This window comes from Dama dama, chromosome 15 (assembly GCF_033118175.1).
Source record: "Dama dama isolate Ldn47 chromosome 15, ASM3311817v1, whole genome shotgun sequence".
In the NCBI taxonomy this organism is placed as follows: domain Eukaryota; kingdom Metazoa; phylum Chordata; class Mammalia; order Artiodactyla; family Cervidae; genus Dama; species Dama dama.
The window spans coordinates 16,838,521-16,854,810 of record NC_083695.1 but is presented as its reverse complement, the minus strand read 5'-3'; the positions used below and the strand labels follow the sequence as shown (position 1 = coordinate 16,854,810).

The window sequence follows — 16,290 nt, the reverse complement described above, 5'->3', positions numbered from 1 at the left end:
ATATGTGAAGAAAATCATCATCTGAAAAGATACACACACCCTAGTATTCACTGCAGCACTATTTGCAATAGCCAAGACATGTAAACAATCTAAAAGTTCACAGGAACAGATAAAGACAATGTGGTGTTGTTCAGTCGCCAAGTCATGTCTGACTCTTTGTGACCCCGTGGACTGCAGCACACCCAGCTTCCCCGGCCCTCACCATCTCCCCGAGTTTGCCCAAGCTCAAGTCCATGTGGTACACACTACTCAGCTATAAAAAAGAACAGATGTAAATACTGTTTAAAACCAGAGACTGTGAACTGAATGCAAGCATCAAAAAGATAAACTAATGAAGCTAAAAAGAAAAAAAAATACTAAGACTTGAAGTCACCAAAAAAAACAAAAAGACTTAAATTCAGTTGCTCAAAAGTTTAAGTGTCTACTGAGCCAAAACATTTAACTTTTTAACACTGAAAGCAGCCACTAAGTGGTATAAAAAACCCGAATCCTTAGAAATAAAGCATAACTGTATTTCTTGATGGTGTATGTACAGTCCCAGAGCATTACACCACAAAAATATGCAAAGTTCCTCCCAGCTCTGATTCCAAATCTTGGACACATTCAAGGCTTGTGCCTGATAAACCTTTAATATCCATAATATTTCAACTCTGGTTATGTAAGCTTCCGTCGTACATTTACCTGCAGACCAACTTCAAGTTCACTTTATAAAAAGTAGAGTAACTTTAGAGAAGCAAAATGGTTTGCTTTGTTGTACTGCAACAAAATCAGTAATAAGATTCTAATCTTTTAAATATCCCATTCAGAAACTTTAGGCGAACGTTAAGGAAAAACTTTCGATTGAGTGCCTCTTCCACGCACCTAATCCCTGGGTAGGGACGTGGGTCCAGAGATTTGGTCAAGACATTCGTACTGGGCTTCTAGGTGCAAGGCGGCGGTCGACAAACTTCTGTCTGGCCAGGATCTAGCAATTCCGACTGCACTGCATGGTAATGTGCTCGGGTACTAAGAGGAGCTTTTACACCTAGCTCAAAACCACTTGCCCACAACTTCAGGCCTTTTCGTCACTATGCACCATTTCACAGAAGTGCCTTCTCACAGCAGGCTGCCCCGGCCCCACCTGAGGCCAAGACTCACTACGAAGGCAGCGAGGTCCCGCTGGGGGGGGCTGATCCGGGGCGTGCGCGGCCCGAGACCCAGCAAGAGCAGCCCGAGGAGGCTCCGGAGGGAAAGGAAGACAGGCCACCCGCCTCGGCTCGGGGAGCGCAGCCCCCGGGCGCACCTTCATGAACTCGTCCTTGTCGAAGCACAGCGTGTCCGGCCCCTTGGGCAGGTTCATCCTACTTTTCTCCATCCCGCCGGACGCCGCCTCTCAGCGCCAACCCCGGGCGAGGGGAAGCAGAAAGACCCTGTCCGCACGGAGCGGGCAGCCGCAGTCACAGCCAGTTGCCGCGGCACAGAGAGCGCCACTTCCGCCAACATGGCAGCGGCCGCGCCGCAGCCAATCAGCGAGGGCTCCGTGCGCCGGCCTCCGCCCACCGCTCGCCGCCGCCAAGAGGGGCGTGGGGATCGCCGCTGCCACCGCGCTGTAGGTCATGCTGCCTCCGTGCGGCGGAGGCCGGCACTGCAGCTCAGGCAAGCTGGATTGGGCAGTCTGTCTCCCAGTGACGTAGGTCTGAGGCTGAAGAGCACTGGCTGGAGGAGTCTGGGGCTCCCTCTTCAGCCACCGTTTCCACTGGGAAAAATCTACCTGCAGCATTCTTCCAGGATCTTCTCCCTGATCTTGCCCCAGGGTCTGGCTCAGATCCAGGTGGGAGGTCGGAATAACCTTGGGTCTTCACTCTTCTTAAGGGAGCACCTTTGAGTAACTTGGGTCTTCACTCTTCTTAAAGAGCATCTCATCACCTAGCTAGTCAGAACATAGCACACAAATACATGTGCACGCAGATTTATTTGTAATCTCCTTAGAAACCATTCACAACCTAGAAGTTGAGAGTTATGTTTTACTTGGTGAGAATTTTAGGACTTCAAGTCCAGGAGACAGCAGCTCAAGTGACCCTGAGAGAACTGCTCTGAGGAAGCAGGGAGGTGGGGGAAAGGTTATATAGAAGTTTTGCAACAAAGTGTAGGTAGTCTGAACGTCAAAAATGTTTTGTAACTTAAAGAAAACCAGATATCCCAAGTTGAGAAATTTAGTGCTTTTCTATGTAAAGGAAGATGCAAGAGATTAGGCTTACTGAAATCATTCCTTTCATATGCCCCTCAACTATCTGGGGACAGTAGTCTGTTTCCACATCCTGAGCTTCCTCAGGACTCACCATAGGGAATGGCTGCAGTTTGATGGCTACTAGATGGCAGGCACTATTTCCATCCTGAATACCCTCAGGGCTCACTAGCTCACCTTCCATGGTGGCTGCAATTGCTGATGACTGTGATATCCTTTCTTTATTGATATGGCAGAAACTATTCCATATCTCCTTCCTCAGTGATCAGTTCAAATAAAAGAAGGCCTTCCTTAGTGATCAATGCAAAACAACAGAGGAAAACAAAAGAATGGGAAAGACTAGAGATCTCTTAAAAAAAAATTAGAGATACCAAGGGAACATTTCATGCAATGATGAGCACAACAAAGGAGAGAAATGCAGAAGATATTAAGAAGAGGTGGCAAGAATACACAGAACTATACAAAAAAGATTTTCACGACCCAAATAATCATGATGGTGTGATCACTCACCTAGAGCCAGACATCCTGGAATGTGAAGTCAAGTGGGCCTTAGGAAGCATCACTACGAACAAAGCCAGTGGAGGTGATGGAATTTCAGTTGAGCTATTTCAAATCCTCAAAGATGATGCTGTGAAAGTGCTGCACTCAATATGCCAGAAAATTTGGAAAACTCAGCAGTGGCCACAGGACTGGAAAAGGTCAGTTTTCATTCCAATTCCTAAGAAAGGCAATCCCAAAGAATGCTCAAACTACCACACAATTGCACTCATCTCCCAAGCTAGTAAAGTAATGCTCAATATTCTCCAAACCAGGCTTCAACAATGCGTGAACCATGAACTTCCAGATGTTCAAGCTGGTTTTAGAAAAGGCAGAGGAACCAGAGATCAAATTGCCATCACCCGCTGGACCGTCAAAAAAGCAAGAGAGTTCCAGAAAAACATCTATTTCTGCATATTGACTATGCCAAAGCCTTTGACTGTGTGGATCACAATAAACTGTGTAAAATTTTGAAAGAGACGGGAATACCAGACCACCTGATCTGCCTCTTGAGAAATGTGTATGCAGGTCAGGAAGCAACAGTTAGAACTGGACATGGAACAACAGACTGCCTCCAAATCGGGAAAGGAGTACATCAAGGCTGTATCTTTTCACCTGGCTTATTTAACTAATATGCAGAGTATATCATGAGAAACGCTGGGCTAGATGAAGCACAAGCTGGAATTGAGATTGCCAGGAGAAATATCAATAACCTCAGATATGCAGATGACACCATCCTTATGGCAGAAAGTGAAGAAGAGCTAAAGAGCCTCTTAATGAAAGTGAAAGAGGAGAGTGAAAAAGTTGGCTTAAAACTCAACAATCAGAAAACTAACATCATTACATCTGGTCCCATGACTTCATGGCAAATAGAAGGGGAAGCAATGGAAACAGTGACAGACTTTATTTTTTTTGGGGGGGGGGCTCCAAAATCACTATATATATGGTGACTGCACCCATGAGATTAAAAGACTCTTGCTCCTTGGAAGAAAAGTTATGACCAACCAAGACAGCAAGACAGCATATTAAAAATCAGAGACATTACTTCACCAACAAAGGTCCATCGAGTCAAAGCTATGTTTTTTCCAGTAGTCAGGTATGGATGTGAGAATGAGACTATGAAGAAAGTCGAGCGCCAAAGAATTGATGCTTATGAACTGTGGTGTTGGAGAAGACTCTTGAGAGTTCCTTGGACAGCATGATCAAACCAATCCATCCTAAAGGAAATCAACCCTGAATATTCATTGGAAGGACTGATGCTGAAACTGAAACTCCAATACTTTGGCCACCTGATGCAAAGAACTGACTCACTGGAAAAGACCCTGATGCTGGGAAAGATTGAAGGCGGGAGGAGAAGGGGACAACAGAGGATGAGATGGTTGGATGGCATCACCCACTCAATGGACATAAGTTTGAATAAACTCCAGGAGTCAGTGGTGGACAGGGAGTCCTGGTGTGCTGCAGTCCGTGGGGTCGCAAAGAGTCAGGCACAACTGAGTGACTGAACTGAGCTGATTCCATTTTTCAGTAGGAATAGCAAATTTTTGTGTTTGAGGCCAGTATCCATGTGATTGGGCTTCCCTGGTGGCTCAGCAATAAAGAATCCAACTGCTAATGAAGGAGTGGTAGGTTTGATCCTTGGCTCGGAAAGATTCCCCTGGAGAAGGAAATGGCAACCCACTCCAGTATTCTCACCTGGGAAATCACATGAACAGAGGAGCCTGGTGGGCTACAGTCCATGGGGTTGCAAAAGAGTTGGACATGACTTAGAGACTAAACAACAACAGCAAATCAATGTGTTCATACACCCAACCCCATTTTCTCAGACGTTCTCCCTCCTCTTGCCCCCATACATCCCAATTGTATTTGGACATTTTTCTTTCTTTTTCTCTTCTTTACTTTCCCAAGGTCCCTGCCTCTGGCTCTGAATACCATGAGCAAATGATGAGGATTCACTTTTCTTTTTTTCTCGTTGATACTGATAACTCAAACTACAAACCTCACTTGACACTCTTCGCCCTGCAACTCTTCTTCCTGCAGACTTTGACTTTATACATCAGGTGTAGGTTGCTCCTCCCAAGGCTGTTGTCACCTTGGAGATAATGTTAACCCCTAACAGTTCTTAAGAAAGAGTGGGACAGAGGAAGACAACACCTCAAAATAGATTCTTACATTCAAGTTAGTGCAAACAGCACACTGGTCACATTTTAAAAACATGGATATAGGTCTGGGCCAGAGCTGCCTTTGAGTGTTTGAGTGTCTCCTGCAGATGCATGGGTCAGCAGTGGCCTGCTGTGGGAACAGGGGCTGCAGCTTCAGCAGACTGGGGAAGCGCAATGTGTGAGCCCCACCATAGAGCCACCGAGTAGACAACCCACAAACTGGAGATCAATTATACCAGAGAAGTCCTCACACTGTTATGAAAGTTCTAAGGCCCACAACAGATTTCCCAACATGGGGATCCAGCAAAGGGACTGAGAACCCTCAGGAACTTTGACCTTGAAGGCCAGTGGGATTTGATTACAGAACGTTCATGGGACTGGTGAAAGAGACTCTTAGAGGGCACAAACAAAACCTTGTGCACACTAGGAACCAGGAGGAAGAAGCAGTGACCCTCACAAGAGACTGAGGCAGACTTGCCTGTGAATGTCCAAGAGTCCCCAGGGGAGACATGGGTCAATATGGCTATTGTGGGGTCAGGGACACTGAATACAACAGTCCTGGCATACACCATTTGGAAGGAGGTCGCCATTACCCCTACCATAGCTCGGCCTCAAGCCAACTACAGGGAGGGAACACAGCCCCACCCATCAATAGAAAATCAGATTAAAGATTTACTAAGCATGTCAGAGCAAGACCCAGATTCCCTGACAGCCAATCCCTCCAATCAGGAAGCTTCCACAAGTCTCTTATCCTCATCCATCAGAGGGCAGACAGAATGAAAACCAAAATTACAGAAAATTAACCAAACTGATCACTTGGATCACAACCTTGTCTAACTCAGTTAGACTATGAGCATGCCATGTAGGGCCACGCATGATGGATGGATCATGGTGGAGAGTTCTGACAAAACGTGGTTCACTGGAGAAGGGAATGGCAAACCACTTCAGTATTCTTGCCTTAAGAATCCCATGAACAACAACAACAACAAAAAAAAAAGGCAAAAAGATATGACACTGAAAGATGAACTCCCCAGGTCGGTAAGTGCCCAATATGCTACTGGAGAAGGGTGGAGAAATGGCTCCAGAAAGAATGAAGAGGCTGGGCCAAAGCAAAAACAATGCCCAATTGTGGATGTGACTGGTGATGGAAGTAAATTCTGATACTGAAAAGAATAATATTGCATAGAAAACTGGAATGTTAGGTCCATGAATCAAGGTAAATTGGAAGTGGTCAAACAGGAGATGGCAAGAGCGAACATCAACATTTTAGGAATCAGTGAACTAAAATGGAATAGAATGGACAAATTTAATTCAGCAGACCATTATATCTACTACTATGGGCAAGAATCCCTTAGAAGAAATGGAGTGGCCCTCATAGCAAAAAAGAGTGCAAAGTGCAGTACTTAGGTGTAATCTCAAAAGAGACAAAGTGATTTCTGTTTATTTCCAAGGTAAACCACTCAATATCACAGTAATCCAAGTCTATGTCCAACCACTAATGCTGAATAAGCTGAAGCTGAATGGTTCTATGAAGACCTACAAGACTTTCAGAATTAACAACAACAAAAAAGGCGTCCTTTTCATCATAGGCACTGGAATGCAAAAGTAAGAAATAAGAGATATCTAGAGTAACAGGCAAGTTTGGAGTATAATATGAAGCAGGGCAAAGGCTAACAGAGTTTTTCCATGAGAATGCACTGATCATAGTAAACACCCTCTTCCCACAACACAAGAGATAACTCTACACATGCACATCACCAGACAGTCAATACTGAAATCAGACTGATTATATTTTTTGCAGCCGAAGATGAAGAAGCCCTATACAGTCAGCAAAAACAAGACCTGGAGCTGGCTATGGCTCAGTTCATGAACACGTTATTGCAAAATTCAGACTCAAATTGAAGAAAGTAGAGAAAACCACTAGACCATTCAGGTATGACCTAAATCAAATCCCTCTCAATTATACAATGAAAAGTGAAAGTGAATGCTGCTCAGTCGTGTCCAACTCTTTGCAACCCTCTGGACTACACAGTCCATGGAATTCTCCAGGCCAGAATATTGGAGCGGGTAGCCTTTCCCTTCTCCAGGGAGAATTATACAGTGTAAGTGACAAATAGATTCAAGGAATTAAACTTGATAGACAGAGTGCCTGAAAAAGTATGGCTGGAGATTTGTAACATTGTACAGGAGACAGGGATCAAGACCATCCCCAAGAAGAAGAAATGCAGAAAGGCAAAATGGTTGTCTGAGGATGCCTTACAAATAGCTGAGAAAAGAAGAGAAGTGAAAGGCAAAGGAAAAAAGGAAAGATATACCCATCTGAAAGCAGAGTTCCAAAGAATAGCAAGGAGAGAGAAGAAAGCCTTCCTCAGTGATCAATGAAAAGAAACAGAGGAAAACAATACAATAGGAAAGACTAGAGATCCCTTCAAGAAAATTAGAGATATCAAGGGAATATTTCATGCAAAAATGGGCACAATAAAGAAGAGAAACAGTATAGACCTAATAGAAGCAGAAGATATTAGGAAGAGGTGGCAAGAATACACAGAAGAAACATACAAGAAAGATCTTAATGACCCAGATAGACATAATGGTGTGATCACTCGCCTAGAGCCAGACATCCTGAAGTGTGAATCAACTGGTTTTACAAAGCATCACTGCAAACAAAGCTAGTGGAGGTGATGGAATTCCAACTGAGCTATTTCAAATCCTCAAAGATGATGCTGTGAAAGTGCTTCCCTCAATATGCCAGCAAATTTGGAAAACTCAGCAGTGGCCACATAGGACTGGAAAAAGTCACTTTTCATTCCAATCCCAAAAAAGGCAATGCCAAAGAATGTTCAAACTACCACACAATTGCTCGCATTTCACATGCTAGCAAAGTAATGCTCAAAATTCTCCAAGCTAGGCTGCAAGAGTACACGAACTGAGAACTTTCAGATGCTCAAGCTGAATTTAGAAAAGGCAGAGGAACCAGAGATCAAATTGTCAACATCCACTGGATCATCAAAAAAGCAAGAGTTCCAGAAAAATATCTCCTTCTGCTTTATTGACTATGCCAAGGCTTTGACTGTGTGGCTCACAACAAACTATGGAAAATTCTTAAAGATATGGGAATACCAGACTACATTACCTGCCTCATGAGAAATCTATGCAGGTGAAGAAGCAACAGTTAGAACTGGACATGAAACAATGGGCTGCATCCAAATTGGGAAAGCAGTATGTCAAGGCTGTATATTGTCACCCTGCTTATTTAACTTATATGCAGGGTACATGATGCAAAATGCTGGGCTGGATGAAGCACAAGCTGAAATCAATGAGAACCAGGAGAAATATCAATAACCTCAGATGTGCAGATGACACCACCCTTATGGCAGAAAGTGATGAAGAACTAAGAGCCTCTTGATGAAAGTGAAAGAGCAGAATGAATAAGCTGTCTCAAAACTTAACATTCTAAAAACTGTGATCATGGCATCTGGTCCCATTGCTTCATGGCAAATAGATGGGGAAACAGCGATAGACTTTATTTTCTTGGGCTCCAAAGTCACTGTAGATGGTGATTGCAGTCATGAAAAGGAAAGATGCTTGCTCCTTGGAAGGAAAGCTATGACCAACCTAGACAGCATATTAAAAATCAGAGACATTACTTTACTGACAAATGTCCATCTAGTCAAAGTTACAGTTTTTCCAGTAGTCATGTATGGATGTGAGAGTTGGACTATAAAGAAAGCTGAGTGCTGAAGAATTGATGCTTTTGAACTGTGGTATTGGAGAAGGCACTTGAGAGTCCCTTGGACTGCAAACAGATCAAACCAGTCGATCCTAAAGGAAATCAGCCCTCAATATTCATTGGCAAGACTGATGCTGAAGCTGAAGCTGAAGCTTCAACACTTTGGCTGCATGATGAAAAGACCTGACTCACTTGAAAAGACCCTGATGCTGGGAAATATTGAAAGCAGGAGGAGAAGGGGATGACAGAGGATGACATGGTTCAGTGGCATCACCAACTCAATGGATATGAGTTTGAGCAAGCTCCAAGAGTTGGTGATAGACAAGGAAGCCTGACGTGCTGTAGTCCATAAGGTCCCAAAGAGTTGGACATGACTGAGCAACTGAGCTGAACTGAACTCATCTGTTCAGGTCTTTTCCCCATTTTATAATTTGGTTATTTTCCTACTGTTGAATTTTAAGAGTTCTTTGTATATTTTGGATGACAATCCCTTTTCAGAAATGAGCTTTGCTAATATACATGTTTCGATGCTGTTCTCTCAAAACATCCCACCCTCACCTTCTCCCACAAAATCCAAAAGTCTGTTCTGTACCTCTGCGTCTCTTTTTCTGTTTTGCATATAGGGTTATTGTTACCATCTTTCTAAATTCCATGTATATGTATTAGTATACTGTCTTGGTCTTTATCTTTCTGGCTTACTTCACTCTGTATAATGGGCTCCAGTTTCATCCACCTCATTAGAACTGATTCAAATGAATTCTTTTTAATGGCTGAGTAATATTCCATAGTGTATATGTACCACAGCTTTGAAACAGATCACCAGCCCAGGTTGGATGCATGAGACAAGTGCTTGGGGCTGGTGCACTGGGAAGACCCAGAGGGATCGGGTGGGGAGGGAAGTGGGAGGGGGGATCAGGATGGGGAATACATGTAAATCCATGGCTGATTCATGTCAATGTATGGCAAAAACCACTACAATATTGTAAAGTAATTAGCCTCCAACTAATAAAAATAAATGGGAAAAAAATATTGTTAAATAGAGAAAAAGCATGTAGACAAAGATGTTGCTCAGGTTGAAAAATAATTTCATTGTCAAAATAGTGTAAATTAAGATAAAACTGATGATCATTATAAAAGTATGAAAATATAATAAAAATGAGAAATATTAATAAAAAAAGAAATGAGCTTTGCAAAAATTGTCTCTCCTTCAGTGTCTTGTCTTCTTATTCTGTTGTCCATTGACAGTTTTACTTGAAAAATAAAGTTCAATTCAGTTCAGTCACTCAGTTGTGTCCGACTCTTGGTTATCTCAGGAATGCAGCACGCCAGGCTTCCCTGTCCAACACCAACTCCTGGAGTTTACTCAAATTCATGCCCATTGAGTCGGTGATGCCATCCAACCATCTCAACCTCTGTCGTCCCCTTCTTCTCCTGCCTTCAATCTTTCTCAGCATCGAGTTTTTTTTAATGAGTCAGCTCTTCACATCAGGAGGCCAAAGTATTGGAGTTTCAGCTTCAACATCACTCCTTCCAATAAATATTCAGGACTGATTTCCTTTAGGATGGACTGGTTGGAACTCCCTGCAAACCAAAGCACTCTCAAGAATCTTCTCCAACACCACAGTTCAAAAGAATCAATTATTCGGTGCTCAGCTTTATTTATAGAATAAACTGGATTATCTCACATTCATACATGACTACTGGAAAACCATTGCCTAGAAGGAGATTTGTTGGCAAAGTAATGTCTCTGTTTTTGAATATGCTATCTAGGTTGGTCATAACTTTTCTTCTAAGGAAAAAGAGTCTTTTAATTTTATGGCTGAAGTCAACATCTGCAGTGACTTTGGACCCTAAAAAACTAAAGTCAGACACTGTTTCCACTGTTTCCCCATCTATTTCCCATGAAGTGATGGGACCAGATGCCATGATCTTAGTTTTCTGAATGTTGAGCTTTAAGCCAACTTTTTCACTCTCCTCTTTCACATTCATCAAGAGGCTCTTCGGTTCTTCTTCACTTTCTGCCATAAGGGTGGTGTCATCTGCATATCTGAGGTTATTGATATTTCTCCCAGCAATCTTGATTCTAGCTTGTGCTTCCTCCAGCCCAGCTATTCTCATGATGTACTCTGCATAGAAGTTAAATAAGCAGGGTGACAGTATATAGCCTTGACGTACTACTTTTTCTATTTGGGACCAGTCTGTTGTTTCATGTCCAGTTCTAACTGTTGCTTCCTGATGTGCATACAGGTTTCTCCAGAGGCAGATCAGGTGGTCTGGTATTCCCATCTCTTTCAGAATTTTCCACTGTTTATTGTGATCCACACAGTCAAAGGCTTTGGAATGGTCAATAAAGCAGAAATAGATGTTTTTCTGGAACTCTCTTGCTTTTTGACGATCAAGCAGATATTGGCAATTTGATCTCTGGTTCCTCTGCCTTTTCTAAAACCAGCTTGAACATCTGGAAGTTCACGGTTCATGTATTGCTGAAGCCTGGCTTGGAGAATTTTGAGCATTACTTTACTAGCGTGGGAGATGAGTGCAATTGTGTGGTAGTTTGAGCATTCTCTGGGATTGCCTTTCTTAGAGATTGGAATGAAAGCTGACCTTTTCCAGTCCTGTGGCCACTGCTGAGTTTTCCAAATTTTCTGGCATATTGAGTGTAGCACTTTCACAGCATCATCTTTCAGGATTTGAAATAGCTCAGCTGGAATTCCATCACCTCCACTAGCTTTGGTTGTAGTGATGCTTCCTAAGGCCCACTTGACTTCACATTCCAGGATGTCTGGCTCTAGGTGAGTGATCACACCTTCGTGATTATCTGAGGCATGAAGATCTTTTTTGTACAGTTCTTCTGTGTATTCTTGCTACCTCTTCTTAATATCTTCTGATTCTGTTAAGTCCATACCATTTCTGTCCTTTATCGAACCATCTGTGCATGAAATGTTTCTGTGGTATCTCTAATTTTCTTGAAGAGATCTCTAGTCTCTCCCATTCTATTGTTTTCCTCTATTTCTTTGCATTGATCGCTGAGGAAGGCTTTCTTATCTCTCCTTGCTATTCTTTGGAACTCTGCATTCAAATGGGAATATCTTTCCTTTTCTCCTTTGCTTTTCGCTTCTCTTCTTTTCACAGCTATTTGTAAGGCCTCCTCAGACAGCCATTTTGCCTTTTTGCATTTCTTTTCCATGGGGATGGTCTTGATCCCTGTCTCCTGTACAGTGTCACAAACCTCCGTCCATAGTTCATCAGGCACTCTGTCTATCAGATCTAGTCCCTTAAATCTGTTTCTCACTTCTACTGTATATTCATAAGGGATTTGATTTAGGTCATACCTGAATGGTCTAGTGGTTATCCCTACTTTCTTCAGTTAAGTCTGAATTTGGCAATAAGGAGTTCATGATCTGAGCCACAGTCAGCCCCCAGTCTTGTTTTTGCTGACTGTATAGAGCTTCTCCATTTTTGGCTGCAAAGAATATAATAAGTCTGATTTCGGTGTTGACCATCTGGTGATGTCCATGTGTAGAGTCTTCTCTTGTGTTGTTGGAAGAGGGTGTTTGCTATGACCAGTGTGTTCTTTTGGCAAAACTCTATTAGCCTTTGCCCTGCTTCATTCCATACTCCAAGGCCAAATTTGCCTGTTACTCCAGGTGTTTCTTGACTTCCTACTTTTGCATTCTAGTCCCCTATAATGAAAAGGACATCTTTTTTGGGTGTTAGTTCTAAAACATCTTTAGGTCTTCATAGAACCATTCAACTTCAGCTTCTCCAGAGTTGCTGGTTGGGGCATAGGCTTGGATTACCATGACATTCAGTGGTTTGCCTTGGAAATGAACAGAGATCATTCTGTGGTTTTTGAGATTGCATCCAAGTACTGCATTTCGGATTCTTTTGTTGACCATAATGGCTACTCCATTTCTTCTAAGGAATTCCTGCCCACAGTAGTAGATATAATGGTCATGTGAGTTAAATTCACCCATTCCAGTCCATCTTAGTTCGCTGATTCCTAGAATGTCGACATTCACTCTTGCCATCTCTTGTTTGACCACTTCCAATTTGCCTTGATTCATGGACTTAACACTCCAGGTTCCTATGCAATATTGCTCTTTACAGCATCAGACCTTGCTTCTATCACCAGTCATATCCATAACTGGGTATTTTTGCTTTGGCTCCATCCCTTCATTCTTTCTGGAGTTATTTCTCTACTGATCTCCAGTAGCATATTAGGCACCTACCGACCTGGGGAGTTCCTCTTTCAGTATCCTATCATTTGCCTTCTCACACTGCTCATGGGGATTCTCAAGGCAAGAATACTGAAGTGGTTTGCCATTCCCTTCTCCAGTGGACCACATTCTGTCAGACCTCTCCACCATGAATCGACCATCTTGGGTGGCCCCACACGTCATGGCTTAGTTTCACAGGACAAGACTCTGGTCCTGTGATCAGATTGGCTAGTTTTCTGTGATTATGGTTTTAGTGTGTCTTCCCTCTAAAGCCCTCTTGCAACATCTACCATCTTACTTGGGTTTCTCTTACCTTGGACGTGGGGTATCTCTTCACGGCTGCTCCAGCAAAGCACAGCCGCTGCTCCTTACCTTGGACGAGAGGTATCTTCTCACGGCCACCCCTCCTGACCTTGAACGTGGAGTAGCTCCTCTCAGCCCTCCTGCACCCTCACAGCAGCTGCTCTTTGAAGGTGGGGTTACTCCTTGGTCCTTACAAAAGCTTACTGTAAGACTAGGCACTTGAGGGAAAGCAGGTAGAGAGGAGGCACTGGGGATATTTACGGGAGTTCTGGAAGGAGTTTCTGCCTCTATTCAAGGATTCTGGCTCTGTGTATTATTCTGTCTCCTGGACTTCCAAAAAGTAGGGTCTGGGAGTGAGCTGGGTGAGTAACAGTGGTCCATGAAACAACGCTGGACCGAGCCATGGCAGGGTGCAGGATCACAAGTGTAGACACGGCCAGTGTGGCACAGAGCTGGAAGAGAAGGGAGTTAGTTGTATCTGCTTGGAATAAGGCATCTGCGGGATGCTGGAAAGTTTTGGTTTCTGAAGATGTAATCATCAATTTAAAATTTAATTCATTAAAAAAAAATGGACTGGACTCTGTGGGAGAAGGCGATGATGGGATGATTTGAGAGAACAGCATTGAAACATGTATATTACCATATGTGAAATAAATCAAGAGTCCAAGTTCAATGCATGAAACAAGGCACTCAAAGCCGGTGCACTGGGACAACCCAGAAGGATGGGATGGGGAGGGAGTTGGGAAGGGAGTTCGGGATGGGGGACACATGCACACCCGTGGCTGATTCATGTTGATGTATGGAAAAAACCACCAAAATATTGTAAAGTAACTAGCCTCCAGTTAAAATAAATTAATTAAAAAAAAAAGAAACTGAAAGGTTAAGCAAGTATCCCCAATGATTTGACAGTGAGAATATAATTAAATATTCTCATTAACCTGAGCTCCCACCCCACATTCTCAGGTAAAAGAGCCCGTGTCCACCCTTCTCTGTGACCACTGAGGTTTGCTGGGAGTGTGTGATGGGAGAATCTGCAGAACCAGAACAGGGTCTCCCAAAGAGTAGGAAAGAAAAATTCTGCTTGTTCTAAGACTGAATTTGAGTAATAGGGATTACCTTTTTCAAAAATGAAGTCAGTAAATTCTCAATCCAGACTGAAATTACATTCCATGTGAACTTATCTGTGTCTATAAATCTCAGGAAGGTGACCAGGCACCACTGAAATCAAAGAAGTCATTGAGCATCAGAGTCTCAAAGCTGAGTTTTTCAATCTATAGCTAGAAAAATGTTCTTCCTTTTAACCACTTAAGAGCCAGACCTGCTGGATTCTGTAATAGAGTTTCTTTCCTGGGGTATGGAGAACACTCTTTCCACCATTACAGTTGAGTCAAGAAGCTTAGTGTCTAGGTGGAGGGTGTGGATGTTGACTGCACACAGCTTGAATATGAGGTGCAGAGGCCACTGGGGTCCTCCACATCAAGTAAGGTACAGAGGCAAGACCAAGAGGAATGGGGCTGGGATGAGGAAGTCAACCCAGGGACTTCATGACAGAAGGCAGACAAGGCAGTGGGAGCCCATGAGAGTGACATGACCAGTCCCAATCCAGCATCCCACAGCAAAGACCCAGATGCAGCAAGAATCCAAGAGCCTCTGCCTAATGCCTTCAGGTCTCAACTCACCTTGCAGACCCACTACCCAGACCCACTCTGGGGAGGAGATGGTGGAGGGTGAACAGAAAGAAGGAGCCTTTACCTGTAAAACACTGGGCCTCTCCTGCTGAGGGAGCTACATTTTGAATTGCTTGAAGGAATTGGTAAAGGATTTATTTATTTATTTATTTTTAATTTTAGTTTGAAAGCTCCTAGGTGTGTTTAAAGGCCAAGGGTAAGGGGCAGGGAAGAGGGGTGAGTGTGAAGATACAGGAAAGAAGGGGACTTGCTGATGGAGTGAGGTCATGAGGGTAGTCTAGTCATCTAGTGCTCTATAACAAAGTGCCCTAAATTTAATGGCTTAAAATAAAGGTTTTTTTTTTTTTTCTTCTCATGAATCTGTAATTGACACTCAGTTTAATGGGGATGATTTGTCTCTCTCTCTCTCCATCAGCATAAGCTGAGGCTGTTTGGAGGTGGGACTGGCTGATTTCTCACTGGCTCCTTCATGTGCATGTTATCCACACTGGCTGTTGCAGGGACCTCAACCTGGACTGGGCTGAACTTCTTCCATGGCCCCTTCCGCATGGCTCCCTGACTACCCACAATGTCACGGCTGGGCCCCAAGAAGGTAAATGGGAGCTATTTTGCTTTGTGTGATTTAGCTGTGGTCATTATGGTCCTGCCGGTTTTAAGAAAAGGGAGCACAGACCACAAAGGTCAGTGTCCCCCTTTAAGGAAAGCAGATAGGATGAGATTGCCTGGGTGCAGTACTGTTTGGAAAATACAATCTGCCCAGAGAGACTCCACACAACTTGCCATTTGTGAATTCAGGGTGCTCATAAGCCAGGTGTGCATCTCTTACCTGTGCGCTAGCACCTGACAGAGGGTCACAGTGGGAGCAGGAGCATCATTTGTGAGGGGACACGAAAGGATGACTGGCCAGATGCAGTGATGCATATGCCACTTCTGGCACATCAGCAGAGCCCAGACCTGCATCTAAAGAACCTCCAGAGTGCTCTGCCTAAGAGGGTCTGCTCTGTAGAGACTGACTGAATTAAGTCACCAGAGCCTTTTGTTAGCAGTTGAGCATAACTGCTATACTGAGTAAAGACACAAAGACAAAGAAAGGATAGTCAACTGCAGGCATGAGGCAGTGCGGCTATGAATAAGCAAAAGCTACACGGGAGAGAGAGTTCCCGGGCTGAGACAGAAGGTACGTCTGGGTGGCCAGAGTGGAGGACGATGTGGCAACAGAGCTGAGTCAGGGCGATGACAGAGCAGCAGAGTCAGACGGGGGCGTGCTGCGGAGGGTGACCCTGGCTGGCCCATCCCAAGAGCCCGAGAACTGCCTGAGTGCCAGTCCACGCCGAGAGCTGCTTCCCAAGTTCTTCAGTCCTCCTGCAACAACACAAGACTTTGTTTGACCTGAGAAAGTGAGCCTGGCACAGAATCCCAAAACTAT

General features: G+C 43.8%; 1 protein-coding gene across 3 annotated transcripts in view; it reads right to left on the bottom strand.

The window, feature by feature from the left end:
- Nucleotides 1–1,471, bottom strand: part of COG2 (component of oligomeric golgi complex 2) — a 42,384-nt gene extending 40,913 nt beyond the window's left edge. For all 3 annotated transcript variants that reach the window (XM_061161536.1, XM_061161537.1, XM_061161538.1), the window contains exon 1: nt 1,283–1,471. In XM_061161536.1, the coding sequence (XP_061017519.1) occupies nt 1,283–1,354 (72 nt within the window). In that variant the 5' untranslated portion in view covers nt 1,355–1,471. The remainder of the gene's footprint in view (nt 1–1,282) is intronic.
- Nucleotides 1,472–16,290: the final 14,819 nt, after the last annotated feature.